The sequence below is a fragment of the Drosophila rhopaloa genome, unplaced genomic scaffold, assembly GCF_018152115.1.
Source record: "Drosophila rhopaloa isolate 14029-0021.01 unplaced genomic scaffold, ASM1815211v1 contig_163, whole genome shotgun sequence".
NCBI classification, from domain to species: domain Eukaryota; kingdom Metazoa; phylum Arthropoda; class Insecta; order Diptera; family Drosophilidae; genus Drosophila; species Drosophila rhopaloa.
Genome location: NW_025335043.1, coordinates 10,278,020 through 10,301,049, shown reverse-complemented (window position 1 = coordinate 10,301,049; position 23,030 = coordinate 10,278,020). Strand labels below are relative to the sequence as shown.

The 23,030-nt window shown below is 43.9% G+C and overlaps 8 protein-coding genes across 12 annotated transcripts; 5 read left to right on the top strand and 3 right to left on the bottom strand.

The window, feature by feature from the left end:
• Positions 1-119: 119 nt before the first annotated feature.
• LOC108049537 (transcription initiation factor TFIID subunit 6) lies at positions 120-2,598 on the top strand. 2 transcript variants are annotated; one of them, XM_017130741.2, is made up of 5 exons: positions 120-1,073; positions 1,138-1,307; positions 1,368-1,823; positions 2,128-2,383; positions 2,446-2,598. In XM_017130741.2, the coding sequence occupies exons 1-5, from the start codon at positions 189-191 to the stop codon at positions 2,530-2,532; spliced, it is 1,854 nt and encodes a 617-aa protein (XP_016986230.1). In that variant the 5' UTR covers positions 120-188; the 3' UTR covers positions 2,533-2,598. The 2 variants fall into 2 exon arrangements, with proteins under 2 accessions (XP_016986230.1, XP_016986231.1); XM_017130742.2 differs by having other exon boundaries at positions 2,128-2,598.
• Positions 2,599-2,875: 277 nt separating this feature from the next.
• Positions 2,876-6,014, top strand: LOC108049523. Of its 3 annotated transcripts, none has more exons than XM_017130725.2 (3): positions 2,876-3,301; positions 3,366-3,384; positions 4,272-6,014. In XM_017130725.2, exons 1-3 carry the CDS (start codon positions 3,098-3,100, stop codon positions 4,577-4,579), a joined length of 531 nt encoding a protein of 176 aa, XP_016986214.2. In that variant the 5' UTR covers positions 2,876-3,097; the 3' UTR covers positions 4,580-6,014. The 3 variants fall into 3 exon arrangements, with proteins under 3 accessions (XP_016986214.2, XP_016986213.2, XP_016986215.2); XM_017130724.2 differs by having other exon boundaries at positions 2,885-3,301; positions 4,257-6,014; XM_017130726.2 differs by having other exon boundaries at positions 3,102-3,301; positions 3,366-3,388.
• A 121-nt stretch (positions 6,015-6,135) lies between these two features.
• Positions 6,136-7,589, bottom strand: LOC108049525 (general odorant-binding protein lush). Its single transcript, XM_017130727.2, is given in 4 exon segments — positions 6,136-6,379; positions 6,431-6,581; positions 6,663-6,760; positions 6,763-7,589. Coding segments are annotated over 4 exon segments (432 nt in total). The 5' UTR covers positions 6,857-7,589; the 3' UTR covers positions 6,136-6,290.
• A 135-nt stretch (positions 7,590-7,724) lies between these two features.
• LOC108049522 (trypsin-1) lies at positions 7,725-10,298 on the top strand. Its single transcript, XM_017130723.2, has 5 exons — positions 7,725-8,152; positions 8,427-8,581; positions 8,639-8,775; positions 9,022-9,601; positions 9,895-10,298. The coding sequence occupies exons 1-5, from the start codon at positions 8,065-8,067 to the stop codon at positions 10,165-10,167; spliced, it is 1,233 nt and encodes a 410-aa protein (XP_016986212.1). The 5' UTR covers positions 7,725-8,064; the 3' UTR covers positions 10,168-10,298.
• Positions 10,191-14,459, bottom strand: LOC108049521 (lon protease homolog, mitochondrial). Of its 2 annotated transcripts, none has more exons than XM_017130721.2 (9): positions 14,008-14,459; positions 13,395-13,650; positions 12,859-13,330; positions 12,672-12,801; positions 12,310-12,614; positions 11,830-12,252; positions 11,044-11,772; positions 10,619-10,808; positions 10,191-10,561 (listed from the first exon to the last, which is right to left on the bottom strand). In XM_017130721.2, the coding sequence occupies exons 1-9, from the start codon at positions 14,350-14,352 to the stop codon at positions 10,325-10,327; spliced, it is 3,087 nt and encodes a 1,028-aa protein (XP_016986210.1). In that variant the 5' UTR covers positions 14,353-14,459; the 3' UTR covers positions 10,191-10,324. The 2 variants fall into 2 exon arrangements, with proteins under 2 accessions (XP_016986210.1, XP_016986211.1); XM_017130722.2 differs by having other exon boundaries at positions 12,859-13,276.
• A 599-nt stretch (positions 14,460-15,058) lies between these two features.
• On the top strand, positions 15,059-16,079 carry LOC108049532 (uncharacterized protein C1450.15). The gene has a single exon (XM_017130738.2). It carries the CDS (start codon positions 15,134-15,136, stop codon positions 15,842-15,844), a length of 711 nt encoding a protein of 236 aa, XP_016986227.1. The 5' UTR covers positions 15,059-15,133; the 3' UTR covers positions 15,845-16,079.
• A 371-nt stretch (positions 16,080-16,450) lies between these two features.
• Positions 16,451-21,200, bottom strand: LOC108049531 (trafficking protein particle complex subunit 8). Its single transcript, XM_017130737.2, has 8 exons — positions 20,983-21,200; positions 20,545-20,706; positions 19,560-20,484; positions 19,253-19,501; positions 18,728-19,190; positions 17,722-18,634; positions 17,236-17,661; positions 16,451-17,175 (listed from the first exon to the last, which is right to left on the bottom strand). Exons 1-8 carry the CDS (start codon positions 21,146-21,148, stop codon positions 16,520-16,522), a joined length of 3,960 nt encoding a protein of 1,319 aa, XP_016986226.1. The 5' UTR covers positions 21,149-21,200; the 3' UTR covers positions 16,451-16,519.
• A 561-nt stretch (positions 21,201-21,761) lies between these two features.
• On the top strand, positions 21,762-22,931 carry LOC108049527 (histone chaperone asf1). Its single transcript, XM_017130729.2, has one exon. It carries the CDS (start codon positions 22,080-22,082, stop codon positions 22,734-22,736), a length of 657 nt encoding a protein of 218 aa, XP_016986218.1. The 5' UTR covers positions 21,762-22,079; the 3' UTR covers positions 22,737-22,931.
• Positions 22,932-23,030: the final 99 nt, after the last annotated feature.

Genomic DNA, 23,030 nt, shown 5'->3' with positions numbered 1-23,030 from the left:
CATACAAAAAAATTGAATTCGGAGGACATAGAAGAATGATGGCAAGATCCCGTTAGAAGATTTTTAAAATAGCCGAATTGTGGCTTGTAATCGGCATCACTATCCCCCTTATTCGGCTTTTCGCGGTGTGTACACACTGGCCGAGTAGCTCGGCGAAAAGTATTTGTTTATTTGTTAAAACTCGGAAAATGAGTGGAAAAGCGTCGAAATCGAACAGCGCCTCCAGCAGCATGCTGTACGGCTCCAGCATCTCGGCGGAGTCCATGAAGGTGATCGCGGAGAGCATCGGCGTGGGCTCCCTGTCGGATGACGCCGCTAAGGAGCTGGCGGAAGATGTGTCCATTAAACTAAAGAGGATCGTCCAGGATGCGGCTAAATTCATGCACCACGCCAAGCGTCAGAAGCTCTCTGTGCGGGATATCGACATGGCCCTGAAAGTCCGCAATGTCGAGCCGCAGTATGGCTTCGTTTCCAAGGACTTTATACCCTTTCGCTTTGCATCTGGCGGAGGGCGGGAGCTGCACTTCACTGAGGACAAGGAGATCGACCTGAGTGAGATCACCTCGAGCAACACCGTAAAGATTCCCCTCGATCTCACCCTACGATCCCATTGGTTTGTGGTCGAGGGCGTCCAACCCACTGTGCCCGAGAACCCGCCACCGCTTTCGAAGGATTCCCAGTTCCTGGACTCCGTCAACCCCGTCATTAAACTTGATCAAGGTCTAAACAAAGATGCGGCTGGCAAGCCCACAACCGGCAAGATTCACAAGCTCAAGAACGTGGAAACCATCCACGTCAAGCAACTGGCCACACACGAGTTGTCTGTGGAGCAGCAGCTGTACTATAAAGAGATCACCGAGGCTTGCGTGGGATCCGATGAGCCGCGGCGCGGTGAGGCGCTGCAGTCGCTGGGCTCTGATCCTGGCCTGCACGAGATGCTGCCCCGCATGTGCACCTTCATCGCCGAGGGCGTTAAAGTCAATGTTGTGCAGAACAATCTGGCGCTGCTCATTTACCTCATGCGCATGGTGCGTGCGCTGCTCGATAATCCATCGCTATTTCTGGAAAAATACGTAAGGCTTTTAAATTGATTGGCTTGCTTGGACTTCTCATATCAACTTATTTATCCTCCCTTAGCTGCATGAACTGATACCTTCGGTGATGACTTGCATTGTGTCCAAGCAGCTGTGCATGCGCCCCGAGCTGGATAATCACTGGGCCTTGCGAGATTTTGCCTCCCGACTGATGGCGCAGATCTGCAAGAACTTTAACACTCTGACCAACAACCTTCAAACTCGAGTCACTCGGTAAATTTGGCCGATTTCAAGCATATAACTCTTTTAACGTACATTTTTCCAACCCGGCAGCATCTTCAGCAAGGCTCTGCAGAATGATAAAACCCACCTGTCCTCGTTGTACGGATCTATTGCAGGACTCTCGGAGCTGGGAGGCGAAGTAATCAAAGTGTTCATCATACCCCGCCTTAAGTTCATATCGGAACGCATTGAGCCCCACCTGCTGGGCACATCCATTAGCAACACAGACAAGACAGCAGCCGGTCACATACGTGCCATGCTTCAGAAGTGCTGTCCACCGATTCTCAAGCAAATGCGTCCATCCCCGGACACGGCGGAGGACTACAAGAACGACTTTGGCTTCCTGGGACCGTCACTGTGTCAGGCTGTGGTCAAAGTTCGAAATGCACCCGCTACTAGCATTGTGACCCTTTCTTCGAACACGATCAACACGGCACCCATAACGAGTGCAGCCCAAACGGCCACCACCATCGGACGTGTGTCCATGCCCAGCACACAAAGACAGGGGTAGGAAACTGTTTTTATATTTATTTACGATGTAACACCTTTGCAGAAAGTTTTTTATGTCATTCAAAAAGCTAGCATCTGCATGCCTGAAATAATCCAATTATCGGCTAAAATAATAAATTGGATTATCATTAAGTTTTTTTTTTGGAAATAATAGGCACAATAATTTTACAAGTAGAATTATGAACAAGTTTCTGTAAAAACTATTTGCTTTGAAAATGTTCGCAGAAGGGTTTTAATAACTAGGCTGTCTGATGCTTAGGATGCCTGATCTCACTTAACTCTCGAATTCTTTCCTTTGCAGAAGCCCTGGTGTTTCGGCCCTTCCTCAGATAAGGGCCATTCAGGCCAACCAGCCGCCACAAAAGTTTGTGATAGTCACCCAAAATTCGCCGCAGCAGGGCCAGGCGAAGGTGGTGCGACGGGGCAGCTCTCCGCACAGCGTGGTCCTCTCCGCCGCATCTAATGGGGCCAATGCCTCCAACTCGAACTCCAACTCGAGCGGCAGTGGCATCAGCAGCGGCAGCCTTCTATCAGCCGCACAGCGGAGCAGCGATAATGTGTGTGTTAGTGCCGGTAGCGAAGCGCCAGCAGTTGATGGTATAACAGTTGAATCTTTCAGAGCACCCTAGAAGCCAGTTCCCTGATCATTGAGACGGAGATCGTACGCACACCGCCCGAGCTGGACGATCTCACGCATCTGGAGTAGCCAGCTCTTAGCTCGTAGTCTGAATAATCATTTTGTATGCAATAAAACAAAGAAAGCGGGAACCTACCCCAAAAACATGTCACCACACAGGGAGAAAAAAATATAGTTTGTTTATTTTTCCTATGTAGCGTGCAAGTTTTTAGGTTTCAGTAATAATAGAGGAAACATATGATTTAAAATGGAAAGAATTATGCACAAGAATTATATTAGGTATAGAGTATTTAAGTATTATGTGTGAAACTGATTATTTGGTTATTTTTTAGAAGGCTTTAAAACTAAAACCATTTCCAAATCATCAATGCATAGTTATTTTTTTCCGTGCAATACCAATCTCCTCCCACCCAAAGTCAAAAAGCTTGGCCACGCAGTCAGCACGCATGTGCGGGCATTGCCCCTCAGATGGTTGGCTATTGATTTTTCCACCACATTCCTTGGTGAACGCACAAAGAGCTCTGCTCAACACTCCTTGTAGATACCCATCGCAGGACAAAGGCGCAAAGCTCGGAGCAGTAGTATCGGAATTTTCAAAGGATATTGTCGAAATCTCACAAAAAACAGAGGAAAAATGCATGCAAGATTTGCTGATCCCGAGCCCGCGTCTCCGGACAGTGAGGACAGAATCGAAACGGAGTCGCTGGAGGCCAGAATTGAGGCGTTCAAGCAGAGTCCCCAGAACATGGCCGCTCTGCGGGAAGTCCTTGACGATGTGGTCCTGCGGGCTGAGACGGAGGCCAACAGGCGAGCAGTTGACAGCCAGAAATCGCAACAGGTTGGCTACACATATTTAATTTCGTTTTCAAACTAACTCAAACAATTCTAACTTCCGTTTGCAGGGCAAGGAAAAGCGACCGAGTAAGTATACGCAGTGGGGTCCAGTACCCATATCGCTTTTTGGCTTTTTTTTGAATAGATGAAGGCCTTTCCTTATGGCCTCTTCATCACTCAGTCGAGTCCCTTGTACACAAATCCTTGTAATCTGCGAATATAGGATCAGAGATAAGGGTTATTTGCGTTTAGGATGAGGGCCAGCCATTAAGATTGATTTAGGCGTATTCTAGTGCCGCGGCATTGAACTTGCTCTTTATGTAAGAGGTGCTTACTACGAACAAAGGATTCAAGTTGATGGTGGGTAAAGTGTGTGGATGCAAATAAATTCGGAAAATGTCAGGGAAAATAAGGGTATAAAAATATTAATATCGGCTTTTTAAAATGTTCGTTTTCTCAAAACGCTTGGTTTATTAATTTAAGGAAGAAAGTGACTTTAAAAACCTCGAAAACATAAATCCTCTTGCGTTCGACTTCTTTATATTTATTGCATCCACACATAAAAACAAATTTGGTATACCATATTCACCAGAAGTTCCTGTCATGCTTGTGTAATAAAATCGCCAACAAAGAAGGTATGGTCATAGTCATGACCTGGCCAGGATCGTTTTGTAGGTAACAATGGCGGAAGTAAAATGCCCAACTAACCGATGAAAGGGAGACCTTTATAGTTCGTTCAAGAGTGTCAATTAAATAATAGGAAATTGTATAAACCAATATTAATTATAAGCGCACTCGCACGCCATTATTTCACCCATTATCAGACCCCATATCGGTAGATATGCCAGCTCGATTGCATGCCCATATTTTGTTGCACTTAACTTGTATTTTGCCTCTCACTGATCTTTGTTTTCGTATTTTTTCGTACTTTCTGCGCTTCGCATGCACTAATAACTCAGGTTTCGCCATACCAGATTTTAAGAACGGCAAGGTGGTGAACCGGGCCCGAGGATTTGTGGTGCGGATCTTCGATGCCATATGCAATTGTGCCAACAACAATGCGGCGGCGGCCACAACGCGATTCAAGCTGAGGAGCAACAGTGGCGGAGGAGGAGGAAGTGGCGACGGTGGAGGCGCCAGTGGAAATGGCAAGCGCCAGCAGTCCCAGGATGAGCCGGAAACCCTGGTTCTGACCAAGAAGAAACCAGCCAGCGAGGGTAAAAAAAAGAAAGGCGTCACCATGGCCGATGACGTTCAAGCCGGCGTTCGACTGATGGACTAAGCAAGCAATAAAGGACGATGGTGGATCCTGCAATGGGAAAACATAATCAAAACTATTAACAGTCCCTCCCTGAACACTGTCCTTACTTCAGCAATCGTTTCCTTGTCATCCTACAATTTGTATGGGCCTTGCCCAGAAGCATATTCTTTGCTCAAACTTCTAAAGCACAAATCGAAATTCCAAGTCTTCCCCTGAAGACCAAAAGATATGGTGAAAGAAATCAATAAATCGGATTATATGCAAATCCCTATTCCAACCGAACTTAGATTAGATACAAATTTGTTCATTAAATGAATGAACAAATTTGTGTTTGCTCAAAGTTCGTTTAGTATCCGCATATAATTCTATGTCTAATGATAGGCCTCGTCATCCTTTAAAAATCTAATCACGTTTTGCGGAGTCTTTAAATCTTATGTTTTATAAAAAACTGACTTTTTTTTGTTATTTGAAGTTTAAAGTCCGAAAATGAAATAATTTATTATATTTCAAAAAAACCTTTTGTTAAAATCTATTGAATATTTAAGTTTCTTCCTCCGCCAAACGGAAATTGGGCTGATAGGAAAGCTTAAGCTCTCTACACTATGATTTTATAAACCTAAATGTGATCCCAGATGGAAATGTAAACAAAAAACTCGAAGCACAAATAGCTTCTAGGTTAGTTAGGAAGGGAGAATGGAAGAAAAATCTTTTAGGATATACACATGTACACTCTCATACTCTCAGCCAACTTTCGAGGCCCTCCCACGCACAACACAATCAACGGCATTACACAATCCCAAGGGAAATGAATGCCGAGCTTAACAACAGGCCTGCAATCTCCACCTAATTATAACTGTACGATATATCAAATTATATATACCTATATGTGTACACCTAGGTGTGTACCACCAACCTATTTAGATGTGTGTGTGTGTAGTAGTTACAAAATATTTCCAAAACCAGCTAACAAACGGTTCAATATACAAGCATCAATGTGTACTGATTTTATATACAACAATGTACTACTACTATATACATTATTAGACTCTTAGTTATATACACCAACCACTTTCTAAACGCCGCACAGGTTTCCTCCAACATCCTCATCAATGTCATCAACACACGCTCTAATCGGATATATTTTTGTGAGGCCCTTTTTGAGAGATCTATAAAGACACTATTCTATACCGAATCCGAAATTTTGAAAATCGAATACGATTAATAACTAAAGAGAGAACTTTGTACACAGATTTGCAAGGCAACCATTTTGTATAAGATTTTGCATTTATTTTGTAACCTCCAAAATGCAATGATCTCCCTAAGTTTAAATGTGTTGCTAAGCCAATTGAGTATTTATAAATTACAAAATGTATAAGTGTGCATAATGCGAATATAAAACTGTTGTATTTAGTTAACAATATCAGCAATAAAGTGTAACAATGTTTGAAATCAAAAAGGAACCTATGCATTTTTAATGGTTTTTAAAGATAATTGGTTTTCATTAAGAACTAATATCTAATTACAAAGGTTTTTCTGGAATGCCCAAGAGGATCTAATGGTTTCGTGTTGTGAAATTCATATTTATTCAAGAATAATTTTTGTTTTAGTTATACTTTAGTAAATTAACTACAAATTTTCAGAACAACAATTTTGGATTATAATTTTTGTGAAAAATTCAATCCACCGATTTATGGGAAGAAAAGGATTTCAAGGATCCATTCTAAAATTGTCGCTAAGGCCACATGAACTTTCCTTCGCCATTATCGGCCAGGCACTTGGCTGTTTGAAAGACCCTCTCGCACGATTCCTTGAATCCTTTGTCTGCGAAAACATTGAACTATAGATAAGGTGCATTGGATAATTGAAACTTACGCGTATCCCTGCAAGCCTCAATGGACCTCCTGCACATCTCCATCATCTCCGTGGGAACCAGATGGGGAAGCTGAGCAATGGCCTTGGCGGCATTGAATTCTCCCTTTTTATTAACCGTCCCGGCCATCAGGGACACACACTTTGTATAGCACTGAAAGGACCGAATAATTAAAATTGAAAAGCTAAATTTGATCATACCCAATAATAACTTTCACTACTTCATACCACTCACCATCAAATCCTGCGAAGGCTGCATATTAAAATCGCCCACGCGTAATCGATTCAGATCTTCCATATCCAGTTTAAACTTGGGTGCACAGCCACTCCGGACTGGTCCATTGTCATGGCCTTTCCAGTTTCGGGCAGTAGCAGAATCTGCAGGACGATGGCCAATACGGCGGATGAACGTCGTTTCCAGTGCTTCATGGTGGCGCGTACAAAATACGTCGAATAGCCAACAAGGGAGGCACCTTTATAGGCTACTTTATGGGCTGGACTGGTGGCAATTAAAACCCGCTGATCCAGTAATTAAACAACGCACCCGCACGCCATTTTCGACTATTTCCAATACTTCAAAACCCTCAATTGCAGGTGAATAAAAAAAACTAATAAAAATCTCGGCTAGAAAATGCTTTTACTCAAACTATGCTTTTTTTCTCAAGGAAGTTATATTTAGGATTTTTCATGGTTTTTATTCCGAATAGTTCAAAATATGTGCAATAATAGGTAGCTTATTTTAAAAGCCAATTGCAACAAATCTTTTATTTTAACCTTTTTTTGTCAATGTTTTTTCTCAGAATTCAGTCATCCTCGTTTGATTAAATAACAATTTAAACATATAAGTAATTTTTTTAAATGAGTAAACAGCTAAAAGTTTTGTTCTTGAAATATAATATTTGCAGAAAGTTTCAATCTTACATCACAAAATTTTTTTCTGATTCCGGTTTTCTCAAGGCATTGATTTATTATCGTTTTGATGTGCAAGCGTCAAAAGGTAATTAAATAGAGAATATAAGTTGTGCACTTATAAAATCTTCCCTAGTATTTCGGAGATGTTACTTCTATGGAATCAAAACCCACCGAACCGGATCATTAGCGATGCACATCACGTTTTCCTCGAAGAATCCGAGTGGCTGATCATCATGGGCAATATTTATTTTGCCCCTGGAAACATGTTGCCTAACTAAAGTCAGCAACATGGAGATAATACACGAAATTGGGTCTAAGCTCATAAGCATTAAAGGGGACCGGCATTTCAGTGTCTCGCTTTCCACCCTAGAGATAAGCCAAGATCAGAAAGTACTTGGATTACTTGGGCAATCATAATATTCACTATATAAGCGGCGGTTCCCATCCCACAAAGCTTTTGTCTGGGAACTGAGCTTAGAAGTACGCGACTTGCCTGAGAGCCGCTTTATTAGCCAGGAAAACCCAAAAGTGTCAACGCATCGAACAAGTTCAAAAGCAGTGTTCAAGTACATCAATCGTAAGTTGAGCCGATCTGAGCTCGGCTTCCATATCGGAACAGTAGCTTGTTGGAGAATTGCACAGAGCAGAACTGATTCAGCTGGCATCGGAAGCGGCACGCGATAAAATCCCAGTGCATTTGCAAAAATAAACTTAAAAAACTTAAAATGAAGGCCATATTTTGGGCTTTCGCGGCTTTATTCGGGTTTAGCTGGCAGCAGGTATTCGGCAAAACATTAACCAACGATTATGTAGGTGAGTACAAACCATTATTTATATCACTGAAAAAAGATATTTTAATCGAAATAAGTTCTGGAATAATAGTTAAATTTTAGATCAAATTATCTGGACAAATTCTTTTGATTCTTAAGATAGTTGTTTGCTTTTATAATCGATTTAGTTTTGTAAAATTATGATCTTGTTGCTTTAAAGCCAATCAATTTGTTTTAAGTTCCATTAAAAAAAAAATGTAATATTTTTTTACGATCCTTTAAATTTTAATTAATGTAATGTACCATGTACCTTTTAGACCTCTTTGACTTCGACGACAATTCTGAGTTCCAATGGGGCGAATCCGAAAACCAGCTTTATAGCAAGGAAAATCGGACTGGCGAAAACAAAGTGGTGAATTTTCTGTCACGACATCGTCTTAATAAACGGCAAGCTCCTAATTCGCAGTTGCTGGTGAGTCATTCTCTATTGCTTATATAGGCATGGAATTCTGGAATTTAATTATCGCAGGAGAACAAGGATTACGGCCCTTGCAGCACGCCCTTGGGTGAATCCGGTCGTTGTCGCCACATTATCTACTGCCGAATGCCAGAACTTAAAAACGATGTTTGGCGCCTGGTATCTCAACTTTGTATCATTGAAAAGAGGTATGTATAAAATTGTACAAGCAATTTATAAAGTTTAGTGGCAAGATAACAAAATTATATTCGAAATGCTTTATAAAGAACTAAAAGTATGCCGTTAAAAATATCTTAAAAGTAATTGCAAGTTAATAAGGGATTCATTTTTAAATAATTTTTTAAATCTAAACCTACAATTTTACGATACTTTCAAATATTTTAAAAACATTTAAAATTAGTCTAAATTAATTCTTACACTTCTTTTTCCCGCAGCTCCATAGGAATTTGCTGCACTGACCAGTCGACCAGCAACCGCTTTAGTCCGCAGATCGTGACCAATCCGGACACGGATGAACCACGCATCGTCAACAAGCCGGAGCAGCGTGGCTGTGGGATTACCACCAGGCAGTTCCCGCGGCTCACGGGAGGGCGACCAGCCGAGCCCGACGAGTGGCCCTGGATGGCGGCCCTGCTGCAGGAGGGTCTGCCCTTCGTGTGGTGCGGTGGTGTCCTGATCACCGATCGCCACGTCCTTACGGCTGCCCACTGCATCCACAAGAAGAACAAGGAGGATATCTTTGTGCGTCTGGGCGAGTACAACACTCATATGCTAAACGAGACGAGAGCGAGAGATTTCCGTATTGCCAACATGGTCCACCACATCGATTACAATCCACAGAACTACGACAATGATATTGCCATTATCAGAATCAACAGGGCCACTATATTCAACACCTATATCTGGCCAGTTTGCATGCCCCCCGTGAACGAGGATTGGTCAGATAGGAATGCCATTGTCACGGGTTGGGGCACCCAGAAATTTGGCGGACCTCATTCCAACATTCTAATGGAGGTGGGTAACATATGTTTAACATGTTTATCTTAATTTTATATACAGTGTTTATTATTATCTCGTAAGTATTAGGTTCTTGAAATTTTAGTTTCCGAACTTTAAATTAAATTATATTTTAGAGCTGCTCTCCAAATTATTATAATTTTTTCGTTAATTTGTAATTCAGGAGTAATTTCAGGAGGCAGACTAAAAAGAAAATTTGTATGATAAAGACTTGGCCATTATAAATCAAAACTGTTTAAAATTATGAATTTTTCCAGAAAAAATTTATATATATAATTTAATAACTTCAGGTTAACTTGCCGGTGTGGAAGCAGTCTGACTGCCGAGCTTCGTTTGTTCAGCATGTTCCGGACACCGCCATGTGCGCAGGATTGCCGGAAGGAGGACAGGACTCTTGTCAAGGCGATAGCGGGGGTCCACTGCTCGTGCAGCTGCCCAACCAGCGCTGGGTCACCATCGGCATTGTATCCTGGGGCGTCGGCTGCGGACAGCGTGGTCGGCCGGGTATTTACACACGTGTGGATCGCTACCTGGACTGGATTCTGGCCAATGCCGATGTCTAAAACATACGAAGGACTGCCTTCAGTTCGTCAGTACATTCAATTTACTTGGCATAAGCTTTAACAAATGCTATGGTCTAAATACACTAATTAACCTGATAACGTTCGATATTAATAAAAACTATGAACACCCGGTACAACCCCCATACTAAAGCTACGATTAAGGCCATGTCGCCGACTTGGCGGCCGCCGCACTGGAAACCTTTTGCAGCGGCTCCTGCTCCACCACATTGTTGGTTGTCGTTTCGGTGGCATCGGCAAAGGCTATCTTGTAGACATCCTCGTAGTTGGTTGCAAAGTGTACCTCCAGGCCCTCAGTAATATACGTGGGTAACTCCTCGAAGTCCTTTTTGTTATCCACAGGCAGGATCAGACAATTGACGCCACTACGACGAGCCTAAAATATAAACATTGTGTTAAAAAATATTGCTAGATTTTATCCTTTTTAACTTACAGCAATTGTCTTTTCCTTGATGCCACCAACGGTCAGCACCTTTCCTTTTAGGGACACTTCACCGGTCATAGCCACGTCTTGACGCACCGGCTTGCCAGTGGCCAATGAAACCAAGGCGGTGATAATGGTGATTCCAGCACTGGGACCATCTTTTGGTGTGGCTCCTTCAGGAACGTGGAGGTGAATGTGTCTGTTAATAAAAGAAATATATTAGAAAAATCATAAACTATAAATAATATTACAAAATAAAAAAACCTAATTAAAATGAGTTATGTGAGGAAGACTGAATTATAAGGTAAATTATGTCTTCAAAATGAAAAATAAAAGTATTGGTCTGTGTTCAAACTATAAACTAGAAACATAAGATAAAAAATGAACGGCCCAGCAAGTCCAACATACAAATCAAATTGAAAACATAAACTTACTCCTGCTCCAGGAACAAATTGTTAGGTTCAAGTGAGTTCAAAAAGTTTCGCGCAACGGTTAAGGCTATTTGTGCCGACTCCTTCATGACATCCCCCAGGTTTCCGGTGATGTGGAGAGTTCCACTGGCCGCGGTCTTATCCGATTTCTCGGCGTGGCGTATGTGCCGTCTGGAGGTCTCGATATACAAAGATGAGCCACCCATGGCGGTCCAGGCCAGACCCATTACCACGCCCACCGGTGTGGTGGCATACATGCGATCCGAGCTGAAGATCTGCTTGCCCAGGAATGTTGTCAGGTTATCGGCATTTACCGGGAAGTGTTCGCCCTCCTTCTTCACTAGTCGGAAGGCCACCTTTCGGATTACTTTCTCTATATGCTTTTGCAGATTTCGAACACCGGATTCCCGACAGTAGCTACGAATCAGCATATTTAAGGCATCCTCGGTCATGTTGATCTGCTTATCCGTCAACCCGCAGTCCTTCATCGCCTGCGGCATCAAATATTGACGAGCGATGGCGATCTTTTCCTCTGCCACATAACCAGACATCTCAATTAACTCCATGCGATCCCTCAAAGGCTCAGGGATAGTGTCGATCACATTTGCTGTGCAAATAAAGAGCACTCGCGAGAGATCCACTGGCACGTCCAGATAGTGATCCAGGAAATTGGCATTCTGCTCGGGATCGAGGAGCTCTAGCAGTGCAGAGCTTGGATCTCCCTGGTAGCCTCTAAAAGAGATAATTGTTTAATTTGTTTGCTAGTTTGATGTTCAGCGATGTACTTACTTTCCAATCTTGTCCACCTCATCAATGAGCACAAGGGGGTTCTCAATCTTGGTCTTTTTAAGGCACTGAATAAGCTTGCCCGGCATGGCACCCACATAGGTGCGTCGATGACCCTTGATCTCGGCCACGTCCGTCATTCCGCCCACACTGAAGCGGAAATACTCGCGGTTTAAAGCGCGAGCAATTGACTTGGCTATGCTTGTCTTGCCCACACCAGGTGGCCCATGGAAGCACAAGATCTTGCCCTGCGTTGTGCCCTTCAGCGAACTGACGGCGATAAATTCCAAAATACGCTTCTTAATATCTTCCATGCCATAGTGATCATTGTTCAGAATCTCGGTGGCCTTCTCCAGACAGAGGTTTTCGGTGCTAATAACGCCCCATGGAAGGGAAGTGAGCCAGTCGAGGTAGTTGCGGGTTACACTACGAATTATAGGAGATATTAGTTGTACGAAATTCATGTACTATAGAAGCCCTTACTTAAACTCAGAGCTGTGGCTTTCCAGGAAGTTCAGTTTGGTCAGCTCTTCATCAATAACAGTCATTATACTTTCGGGAACAATTTTATCCTTGAGTTTTTCGCGATACTTTTCACCTATGGCATCCTTGTCGTCTTTTTCGATCCCCAGTTCTTTTTTAATGACCTTCAACTGTTCTTGCAGTATATATTTGCGATGTTGCTGCTTGACTTTTTCCTCCACTTCGCGTCCAATTTTTTGTTGCAATCTTGAGAGCTCGAGTTCCTTTTTGAGCAGTGTCAGGGCCAGCTGCAGGCGTTCTGGAATCTGGAATAAGCGAATTTATTAATAATACATTTTTGGTTCAAGTACAATAAAATTTACATCTGTTTCTTCAAGGATCTTTTGGAGCTCAGCTGGCTCTCCAGCGGAAAGTGAAGCACCCAAGTCACACAGATAAATAGGATTGTCGACAACTCGTTGGTTTTGATGCAGCATTTGCTGGAGACTCTCCCTTGAAAATAGAAAAAGTCAGATAAGCATGAAATGTACTCTAAGCTACTCGACATACCTGTACAAGGGATTCATGGTGATGATATCCCTCAGAGTCTTGATTATCTCCTGAGTCAGCGCCTTGACCTCTTCGGTTTGCTTGTACGACGGTTGCTTAACATTCTCCACTTCAACAATAAGTACAGGTGGTAGGCTGGACGAAGTTTGTGTGGCTTCTCCTTCGGCTCCTGGCTGTCCAGTGGCCGTGGCTTCCACTAGATTTGCTTCTGTGGGAGGCTTGGGCGAACTCACAGACTCAACTTTGCCTGATTTCAGTGGTGGTTCCAGTGTCTGGCTTTGAACAATTTCTTCAGCGGCAGCCGGCTCGCGTAACTTGCCAGCCCGACTCCTGGGAACCCGGCCACGTGGCTTACGGGCTGTCTCGGATCTCGATTTCATTGACGCTGCCTCCGCTTGATCAGTCGTTTGATCTTCAGCTGGGATTTGTAATTTTATATTAAATAGTGGATAATGCAAAGTGGTCATTTTCACTAAGGGCAGAAACATATGTCACAAGATCTGGGCGCTTAGTGTATGTATGTTCAATAAGCTTACCGGGTTTAGGAGGTGGCAGATCCTCGACCACCTGTCCAGTGATTCGAATGCGGCGATGGGCCACCACAACCATTCGCAGTTTGTCACCCAAATCCTGGAGCTCCTGGATTTGAGCAAAAGTGCCGAGAGTGTAGACATCATTCAAATTGTGGATGAGCTCTTCCTCGCCATCGGATTTCTTAAGAAATACGCCCACGTAAGGTTGATTTAGTTTGACTTTGCGCCGCAGCAGGTCCATAATGATTGGATTGGAGACCTGGGAATAATTTAGGTATATTAATAATACAAAAATTTAGTATAATTTACTAGATGGATGGCTAGCTGTAGAGAATTATTAAATATCTTTTTTTCTCTTGTGTGGCTACAGATTTGAGGCCTGATCTAGATTTTTAAACGGATTTATACCAAATAAGTTTGCTAGTTTTTACCGATCATTTACCGGGCTGTGTGATTACATAGATAAATTTAAAATATAGTCTATGTATACCTTTTTAAAAGTCTACATAAAAAAGCTTATTCTAAAAGAATCTGTCTACAATCTGTGTTGACTAAATTGGACACTTGCTATATTGGTATAAATAAACTATACTTTCTGGAGAAGTATTAATTTTACCTCCACGATCTTCATGAAACGCGGAAAGAGGGGATTCTTGCGCATGGCCAGCAGCGGGACATGTGGCCAGACATCCGGGACAGCTACCGTGGCCGGCAACTGGGGATCCCGATCGGACATCAGTTCGGGACCCTGATTCTCCATTAGATCTTCGTCAGGGTCGTCCCGCTTGCGACTGTAAAAGCGCTGCACCATCAAATTTGCTCCATGGAATCGCTGAAGGCGCGTCGTCTGATCCCGGCAGTATTGAATCAGGGAACTCTGGGCGGGACGGTTCCTGGTCCACATCGACGTCGAGGCGATGCCCCGCATCACAGGACGCACTCGGATAGCGCGAGCTAGCATCTTGACGGCAATTCCCACTCGCAATTTACTTAGAAATATCTAGAAATGGTATAAAAACAATTTGCAGTCTAAATGTGTGAGGAGTGATTATGTGACGGCTGGTGAAATGACAGCGGCTGGTAGTGTTGCAAAACGATGGCGGCTGTTTTTGCACAGTGGTACCAGTACCATAAATTGAATGGTTTCATTACCTCTGCTTTCCCATTTATGAACTTTATTTTTATTATTCAATGTAATCTTTTAAACTATTATATGTAACATATATAAATACACCTGAAAATATACCTGGTAAAGGTACGTGGTAGATCAAAATACAAGTATTCAGGCAAGGCAAAATATATGCAAATTGGTGTTTGTTTATTTAAGCAAGAATTTAGAAAAAAATGTATCCTTATATATAAACCATTTCTTCATTTGAAAATAAATTGTCAAAGGAATTATATTAACTATGGAAAAATAAAAGGTATTCAAAAATGAAACATATTACTTACCTCATAAATATACAATTTGTGGTATTCATTAAAAATGATTTTGATAAGCTTGGGTTTTTATATGTTTTATAGCTAAGTTATTTTGTATACCACCCAATTTATATAATTATAATATCGTTTATTTTCGACAGACAAATAATTTATGGATTTTACTGTATTTTTGGCTTATTATAATATGTTTAACTGACAGTAACAACTGTATAATCAGTGTTGAAAACTGACAAAAACAAACGGAGGACAGAAAGACGGCAGAGAAGATATCAGAAAATTGTATTTAACCGCATTTAACCATGGTTTCCCGATTCGACCAACAAAAGACCAAGCACCAGCTCTTCCACGTGTCCCTCAGCCTGGCCACGATCCTGATCTGCATGACGTACATGCAGTATCGCCGGAATTGGGCGCATCTCGGCAGCTTCTGGGACTCTTTGGTGGTGCCGATTGTTTTTCTGGGCGAGCTGCTGAAAGTTGTATTGGCCCGATTCTACGGGCGGGTGGAGGATGGCGTCCTGACCGTCAAACAGCGCCAGAAAAAGGCCGCGTACTTTACGCCGCGAGAGCTCCTAGGAGGATTCACCCTGCAGTTTCTCTGCACACTGCTCTACGCCTTTATATGCATCATTTTGGGAGCTCCTGTGCTGGGAAACTACGAGCAGACTTTCGTCCTGGCCCTGCTAATGACTCTGCTGACAGTGTCGCCCACTGTCTTTCTTCTCGGGGGCGGTGGAGCCCTCCAAGTGTGCTTCTGCGAGAAACCGGACTTTGTGACCAAGTGCGAGGACACTGCTCTGAATCTCTTCAAGTACAATGCGCTAGGCGGCATTTTGGGCGCCTGGGCTGGAAGTGTAGTTGCGCCTCTAGACTGGGGACGCGACTGGCAGGCCTATCCCATTCCAAACGTGATTGGAGCCCTCTTGGGCAGCGCTCTGGGCAATATATATGCCTGCACGCACGTCCTCTATGCCACGGCTCGTGTTTACATGACCAAGAAACGCACCTAAGCCTAACTAATAAATGCTATTAATCCTGCCAACAAGATTATTACGTTGCGCTGCCACTGAATTCCACACACACATCCACGAAGAACCACGTCATCTCGTCTAGTCATCAGCTTAGGAACTACCAAAAAGCAATTAACACTTTAATGTTACATGTTTAAGCATTTTACTAGAGTGTAATATTAACTAATTCTTTTTTTAAATCAATCAATTAATAAACTAACAAATTATGAATTTATTCACAAGCGCTAAAGACAATTGGAAGACTCCACGATTCCTTGCTCACTAATAAGTTTAAACAATCCGATGAAACCCAGACTGAGAAGAGGGTTATTATAATATATATATATCATTGAAACGTTCAAATACACATATATAATGTATCCACTTTAATATATTGGTTTTAAGTTTAAACTCTCCGTCTTTTTTCGAATCACTTCATATTTCACCCAGTGAGATCTTAATTTTGTTAAGGTTGCGACTGCTGGTCAATACAATGTATGTATAGGTACAATCTTAGGGCATGTATTAAAGATTACTACTTTTAAAGTCCTAACAATAATTTTGAAATCCCCAGTCCAATCGAAATATTTAAAGTCACAACACTTATTTTTAGCATCTCATAACCGATTCACAGATAACATATAATGATTTACAGACACAAGTTGACGACAAAACTTAAGCTTTAACCGCCATCACAAAACTCTCATCCTCCAGAAGGCACCGATGACCCACATCATTTTCATTGGGCTCCCAGTAATCCTCTTCATCAGCATCTGCCAGGGGTTGGCAGGCTTCCTCATTATTAACCGCACCCTCAGGAAGTGGAAACTCCCGTCGATTGTCCAGAGAGTCATCAGCAGATTGTCTTCTCCGTAGAAACGCCCCCACTGGCGCCGCTGGGCAGTGACCTGTCTCAAAGAGTTTATAAAGTTTAATGAAATGCAAGCCACTGGCCAGGCGCTGTCCTTCCTCCCTGGTCACCAGGGCACTCCAACTTATGGCCAAAGTGGCATGTGGCACATAGCCAGCGATGCTTGCGTTGAACTCCTCCGTAGAGATGTTGGTATTGAAGTACACCGTCTCCTCATTGGAAAGAAAGCTGTGTGGTTCGTGGATAGTGGGCATATGCTGCTCCACCTGCTGGGCGTGTTGGGCTGGCAGGATCTTCAAGTGGGAAAGTCGAGATTGCAGTAAGGTTTTGATCGATGGAATGTCTTGGAATTCTTCTTTGTTGTCCCTCTCCTGCAGGCGACACTGGAAATTGCAGCAAATGGAAGACTTGAGGCACTGTGCGCCCGCCTGTCCTGGACTGATTCCCATACTGTTCATGACTATAAAGAAAATATATTTTGATTTACTGTGAATCTCCAGAGACTGGAAACATTTCTTACTGTAAAGCTTATCCGGATTCAAATCAAATTCCTTGGAATACAAGGAAATCGAGTTGACATACACCTCTGTTCCTTCAACCGCATGTTGGTTTCTTACGTTCACATCTAGACCCAGCTCGTTGGTCACCGCATTACTAACCACACAAGTGGAGTCCGCCTGCAGGCAGCTCTCAACCTGCAGCTGCCAGATGTGGCGAACCAGACGATATTTTATGTTTGAGTTTGTTCCCGTTGGCAAGGAGTAATAGAAAAGAAGGCGAAGGGTAAAAGGTCCTGCCTGATGTGGAGCCTGCAGCCACATGGAGATGGTATGAACCTGCTGGGCATCCAAGGCAGCCTGTCCAGGACGTTGTAGCAGTCGAAAAACTCGTTGTCCACGAATTTCCTTGTCCTTAACGAGCTTGTCATTGGACAGATTGCGAAGAGCTACAAATAAAGCGTAATATTTAAAACGATGTGCTCATTTGATGTTTGTTATTTACTTACAACTCATCATTGCCAGTGGCATTTGGCTGTGCTGATCCAAGAGTGACACACAGCGCGGGTTATCGCATCCCAAGTAGATCTCCTCAATCGGAGCAATTCCCAGGTTCCGAAGGGTCACAGAAACAGGTATAATTTCTCCAGCCAAAAGTTTACTGGGGACAGGACTAAAGCTTACATTCATGGCGGGTAGTTGGGGAATCAATTTGATGGTCAATCTATTGTCCAATACAGTCTGCGAGGATTGCTTAGCATTGTGAGGTCTAATCTTCTGCGTCTCGAACTGCAAGGTTCCCAGGAGACTGGCTACAGGGTCCGCACTGGCCGCTACTCGACAAATCACTCCGAGAACATTCAGGCGTCCAGTCAACTTGGGTGTCAGCTTAAAGTGCAAAGTTTGCTCAGCCTGTTCTGCCAGTTCAATGGAAGCTACGCAACTAGTTTTAATTGCAGCTCCCACAGCTATTTTGCTGGCACTATCCGATGATTCCTCATAAACGCAAGCGTTGGACAGAACCTCCTCATTGTCCAGAGTAAGTTTCCATAGTAGATCAATCTCGGAGAGGGCTATGCCACATCGAACGCTATTGGAAAGGGTCACAGCCAGCTCGATGGGTTCACCCTGCACTGCAACTGGAGTTTCCATTGCAGGCTGTTGCTTCGTAAACAAATATCGCGACGGTTTAAACACAAAAGGCTTATTATTGGCAGCCGTAATAACGAGCATCTCTTCAATCTTATTCCAAACGGACTCATCTGCCGTCAGATTGGAGTTAATGTCTATGTTGGTGGCCGGCACTTGGGGTGCCAGAGCCGATGGGGATTGCACTAGGGTAAGAACACGAATGGAAGATTGCACTACTTGGGGTAAGGCATGCGGTAGTAGTCCCAACTCAGGACTGCGCTTTAGGAGTTCCTAAAAGATATGTTATATATATAAGTAAAATATTCAGATAATATATTCTACACACAAGATACATCAAACAGAAAAATGTAATGTTCAACTTACATTCTGCGTCTGAATATACTCCTTCAGGAAACTGGTCTGCTGTTGCGCACTTTGAAGGCTTCCAGGCCTCAGCAAGTGGGCAAAGGAACGACTGGCCTCCTCAAGTTGCTTCAGCATATAGGCCTGCTTGGCCACCGTATATTGAATGTGATCCTCAGCCAAGCTCCACTCACGTTTTTGGAAGACCTGGTAGGCCTGTCGATAGCAGCGATACGCATGCTTCCTTTGGCCAGCTCGGGAGTAACGATTCCCGGCCAGGACAATGTGAAAGGCATACTTCCTGTGCATGGGCGGTTGGGTCACCAGGAAACAGTAGGCTGCCTGCTCCAACAACAGAGCTGATCTGAGATCTGACTCCTCATTGGTCATGCGAATCAATTGCTTGGCCACGTCGCTATAGAGTCTAGCTGTTTTCAAACATTCCATGCTAAGGAGCGTTGCCCTGGTGGCAAATTGCTGTAATCTGTAAAAACAAAATTATCTGAAATCTTATGAAAAGTTCAAATAGTCCCACAAGCGACTTACTTGCACACGGTGAGATAACACACAATTGCATCCTCCATATAGTCATAGGTCTTGCGGTGGGCAGTACCCAACATAAAGGCGGATAGTGCAGCCATTTCCAAGGCGCCCGCATAGTATTGCCAGGCCGAGTCCGCATTGAAGTCTCGTTTGGCCTGATGATAGGCCTGAAAAGCCAAATTATAATGACCAAACATGAAGTAGAGATCGCCCAACTTTCGAGTTTGCAACTCCGCGGATTCATTGGTGTAGCTAAAAACAAACCAAATATATAGATGAACAATTTTTAATAATACTTAAGACGTCTTACATGACTGCATTTTGATTGTTTGCTCCTGCTCCCGGCTTGCTGGTAACGAACCACCGTTTAGTGGCGCTTAACAGGGATTTGCTGACGCCCTTTTTGTTGGTCACTCCTTCGGCGAGAATGGCCACCAGATGCTCAATGTAGGGTATCAACGCGCGTACAGCATAGTCCTGCACGAAGTGTCGCAGGTTGTCGATGTCCCGACTGGTCAGACATCCGCCATGTGGAGCATCAGCTTCCAATTCATTCGCCCACACATTGGGATTGATGGTTTGGGAAGCGATGCTCTCACTGCTGATGCTAAATTTTGAGTTAATTGCCTCAGTGGCGCTCTCCTGCATGGGACTCAGCGGATGCAGCATGGCCAGATCGCTATCCTGAACTGTGGCTCCTTCTAGGAGCTGTGACATCTGCATGGCGGGCATACTGATAACAGATACCGCTTCCTGTGGGGATTTGGGAGCGCTCAGATCCGTCGAGGGTACATTTGCGTCGCTTTTAGGCTGCCTTTTGATAAACGTCACCCAGTGATCTGGAACTTCTGCTGCACCCTGACCATCCAGCGAGTTGACGGACAGCAAGAAACACTTGCTGTCGCCGAAAGTGGACCTCAGCAGCTCAAATCCCTGCTGCGCCTTGGACAAATCCCCTTGGCTGGCCTCGTGCAGCACCACATAGCTGTTGAGGACCTCGGTGGGGTGGAACCACTTGGGCAGCTTCTGCGGCGTGATGCTCTGCATCTGCTGCACCCGTTGTCCCAGTTTGTGTGCCGTCTCCACGATCTGGGGATCCGCGCTGGACAGCACCAGCAAGCAGCTCAGTAGGTGGCGTGTGAACTCATGATCCGCCGGGAATTGCACAGTCAAAAAGGTCTCACGCCATTGCTCAAACCAGGGCTCCGAGGTGGGCAGCTCGAGGTCTATGTCAGCTGGAAGAGGGTGGCAAACTGGGTTAGCAGCATGTACATTTTGGTCAATAGATTGCCTACCTATAGTGACCAGTCTGGTTTTGTCATTGTGGGCATTGGTCACCGACTCATTGAGCATCTTCCTGGCCAAAACTGTTTGAGGCGGCCGCCAGTCTACATCACAGAAGTTAAGGCGTAGTCCACGAACGGAAACACTCGTCCCGGAAACATCGCGAAAGTGTGCTGAAATGGATTATATTATGTATTGATTATATTTTATACATTGTAGGTTAAGAAAACTTTTAAAAAGTGCATGACTTGGTGACGGTATACAAACATAAAGCTGTAAATATACCGCCCATTTCTTTGTTTCCAAAGCAAACCATAATGTTTAATAGCCGAGACGAATCGGTTATCAGATGTGCCACTTTCTTGGCCCCAGCTGTGCCTTGTTTACCTCACTCGTCCACCCATTCACATCCACCCACTTCATTCCCATGACCATTTGCATTTACCCACCATCGTTTGGCAACTTTGCGAACGGCTGCAGGAGCTCCACGAAGGACAGATTGTTCCGGTGGCAAATCTCGTCCGCCTGCGGACTGGACAGCACCCCGATCAGCGGCGAGAAGATGTTCCGGATTATGTCGCGGGCATTGTAGTTCTGGCCCGTCAGGTGCAGCATTACTTCAACTATTTACAAAGAAAACCCACAAATTAGAACACCACAAATAGAGGTGGAGTAACATCGATGTTTTCGGACATCGATGATTGGTTGTTTTTGGCGGAAAACATCGATGTCTTATCGATATTTGAAAAAGAAATTGTATAAAAGCGTAGCATCGATGTTTCTTCCTAATTTATGTAGTTGTATATCAATTTTGCGTGTGCTTAAAACAATAAAGTCAGTAATTCATACATATTTTGATCGTTCATATAGCATTTCATTTTTCAGATGAAATATTATATAAACAACTTAATACATGTAATTACATATGTAATTTCGAAATTGCCTTAAAGACTTTTGGGAAAGTTTCACCCAGATAGCCTTAAAACTAAGAGACTAGCTTGCGTAGACCGAAACTGCAGTTTGATTAACAAACATTTTTTACAGTGTTGAAATGTTAACATTAACGGGGACTTACTCCCCAGGTGATACACTCAGCAGTTAGCAGGGACTTAGTCCGAAGGCAGCGGAGACAAGCTCCACAGTTAGCCGGGACTCTTATTTGACATTCCGTTACTTTCCGAGGTGAGTTTCTATCCCCCGCTTGCTCCAAAGAACGGTCACACTGAAGCGCGGGAAAGCCGTCAGCTGTCATCACAAATTTTGCAAGCAAGGAAGGTGAAAATATTGCGATAAATAAACTGAAAAGACCGCCTAAAAAGTACACAAACCTGAGACAAAATAATACGCAAACAATTAGCTAGCTTTGCGTCACGAAAAGCAAGTGTTTGTCGAGTTTTTTGTAGGGGAATTTCAACAGGGCAGGCAATTCCTGCGTACAGAACAAAAGCAGAACCTGATAAAAAAAAAAAAAGCGCGCCGTCGTAGGCGTCTGGAAAAACTCGTTGCACATTTCCCAAGTCAACCCAATCCACGAGGTACAGTAACCATGGCCAAGGTGCACATCACCAATGTGGTGGTGCTGGACAATCCGAGCAGCTTCTTCAATCCCTTCCAGTTCGAGCTGACGTTCGAGTGCATCGAGGAGCTGAAGGAGGATTTGGAGTGGAAGATGATCTATGTGGGTTCGGCGGAGTCCGAGGAGCACGACCAGGTGCTGGACACCATATATGTCGGCCCGGTGCCCGAGGGGCGTCACATCTTCGTTTTCCAGGCAGATCCACCAGATGTCACCAAGATCCCGGAACCAGATGCAGTGGGTGTCACCATTGTCCTGCTCACCTGCTCGTATCGCGGCCAGGAGTTCGTCCGCGTGGGCTACTATGTGAACAACGACTATGCGGATCCGGAGATGCGCGAGAATCCGCCACCGAAGCCCCTGTTCGACAAACTAACGCGCAACATCCTGGCCAGCAAGCCGCGCGTCACCCGCTTCAAGATCAACTGGGACTATGGGCACATCAATGGCAATGGCAACGGCGTGGAGAACGGCCATGATGACGAGATGGTCACCGATGGACCGTCCACATCGGAGGCGGCGTCAGTCGTTGTCCAGCCGGAGGACGACAACAGCCTGGCCATGCCCATCGAGAACGGGATCAAGGCCCTGAACGAGAACTCCAACTCGCTGGCCATGGAATGTTGAGAGCTGCCGGCAGTCCAATGACCACACAAAAACACACACTCAGCCTCTCACTCACACAAACACACGCCGCTATGGTCGACGACTTGAGGGAACCCCCGATTCGGACACTCTAGTACTCGTCCCTCTCTTTAAGTAACTATTAATTAAAACAAACAGTTAAATATATATGTATACATTAAATTAATTACTAAACTATGCGTTTCCTTTGTTATTATTAAGTTTTACTTAAACGATGTCAAAAGAGAAAAGCTTAAAAAGTTCATTTAAAAATATTATATTCGATAGCAGCACAAG

Bases quoted from the DNA above. Each gene is read 5' to 3' on its own strand.
- LOC108049523 (XM_017130724.2), top strand. From the start codon at position 3,098: ATGCATGCAAGATTTGCTGATCCCGAGCCCGCGTCTCCGGACAGTGAG.
- LOC108049527 (XM_017130729.2), top strand. From the start codon at position 22,080: ATGGCCAAGGTGCACATCACCAATGTGGTGGTGCTGGACAATCCGAGC.
- LOC108049531 (XM_017130737.2), bottom strand. From the start codon at position 21,148: ATGCTGCACCTGACGGGCCAGAACTACAATGCCCGCGACATAATCCGG. The intron at 20,707-20,982 runs GTGGGTAAATGC...AATCCATTTCAG, and splicing joins CGCAAAGTTGCCAAACGATG to CACACTTTCGCGATGTTTCC. The intron at 17,662-17,721 runs GTAAGTAAATAA...CTTTATTTGTAG, and splicing joins GCCACTGGCAATGATGAGTT to CTCTTCGCAATCTGTCCAAT.
- LOC108049532 (XM_017130738.2), top strand. From the start codon at position 15,134: ATGGTTTCCCGATTCGACCAACAAAAGACCAAGCACCAGCTCTTCCAC.
- LOC108049522 (XM_017130723.2), top strand. From the start codon at position 8,065: ATGAAGGCCATATTTTGGGCTTTCGCGGCTTTATTCGGGTTTAGCTGG. The intron at 8,153-8,426 runs GTGAGTACAAAC...TGTACCTTTTAG, and splicing joins ATTAACCAACGATTATGTAG to ACCTCTTTGACTTCGACGAC. The intron at 8,582-8,638 runs GTGAGTCATTCT...TAATTATCGCAG, and splicing joins CTCCTAATTCGCAGTTGCTG to GAGAACAAGGATTACGGCCC.
- LOC108049521 (XM_017130721.2), bottom strand. From the start codon at position 14,352: ATGCTAGCTCGCGCTATCCGAGTGCGTCCTGTGATGCGGGGCATCGCC. The intron at 12,615-12,671 runs GTAAATTTTATT...CGCTTATTCCAG, and splicing joins AGATCCTTGAAGAAACAGAT to ATTCCAGAACGCCTGCAGCT. The intron at 10,562-10,618 runs GTAAGTTAAAAA...TTTATATTTTAG, and splicing joins TCAAGGAAAAGACAATTGCT to GCTCGTCGTAGTGGCGTCAA.
- LOC108049537 (XM_017130741.2), top strand. From the start codon at position 189: ATGAGTGGAAAAGCGTCGAAATCGAACAGCGCCTCCAGCAGCATGCTG. The intron at 1,074-1,137 runs GTAAGGCTTTTA...ATCCTCCCTTAG, and splicing joins CGCTATTTCTGGAAAAATAC to CTGCATGAACTGATACCTTC. The intron at 1,824-2,127 runs GTAGGAAACTGT...TTTCCTTTGCAG, and splicing joins CCCAGCACACAAAGACAGGG to AAGCCCTGGTGTTTCGGCCC.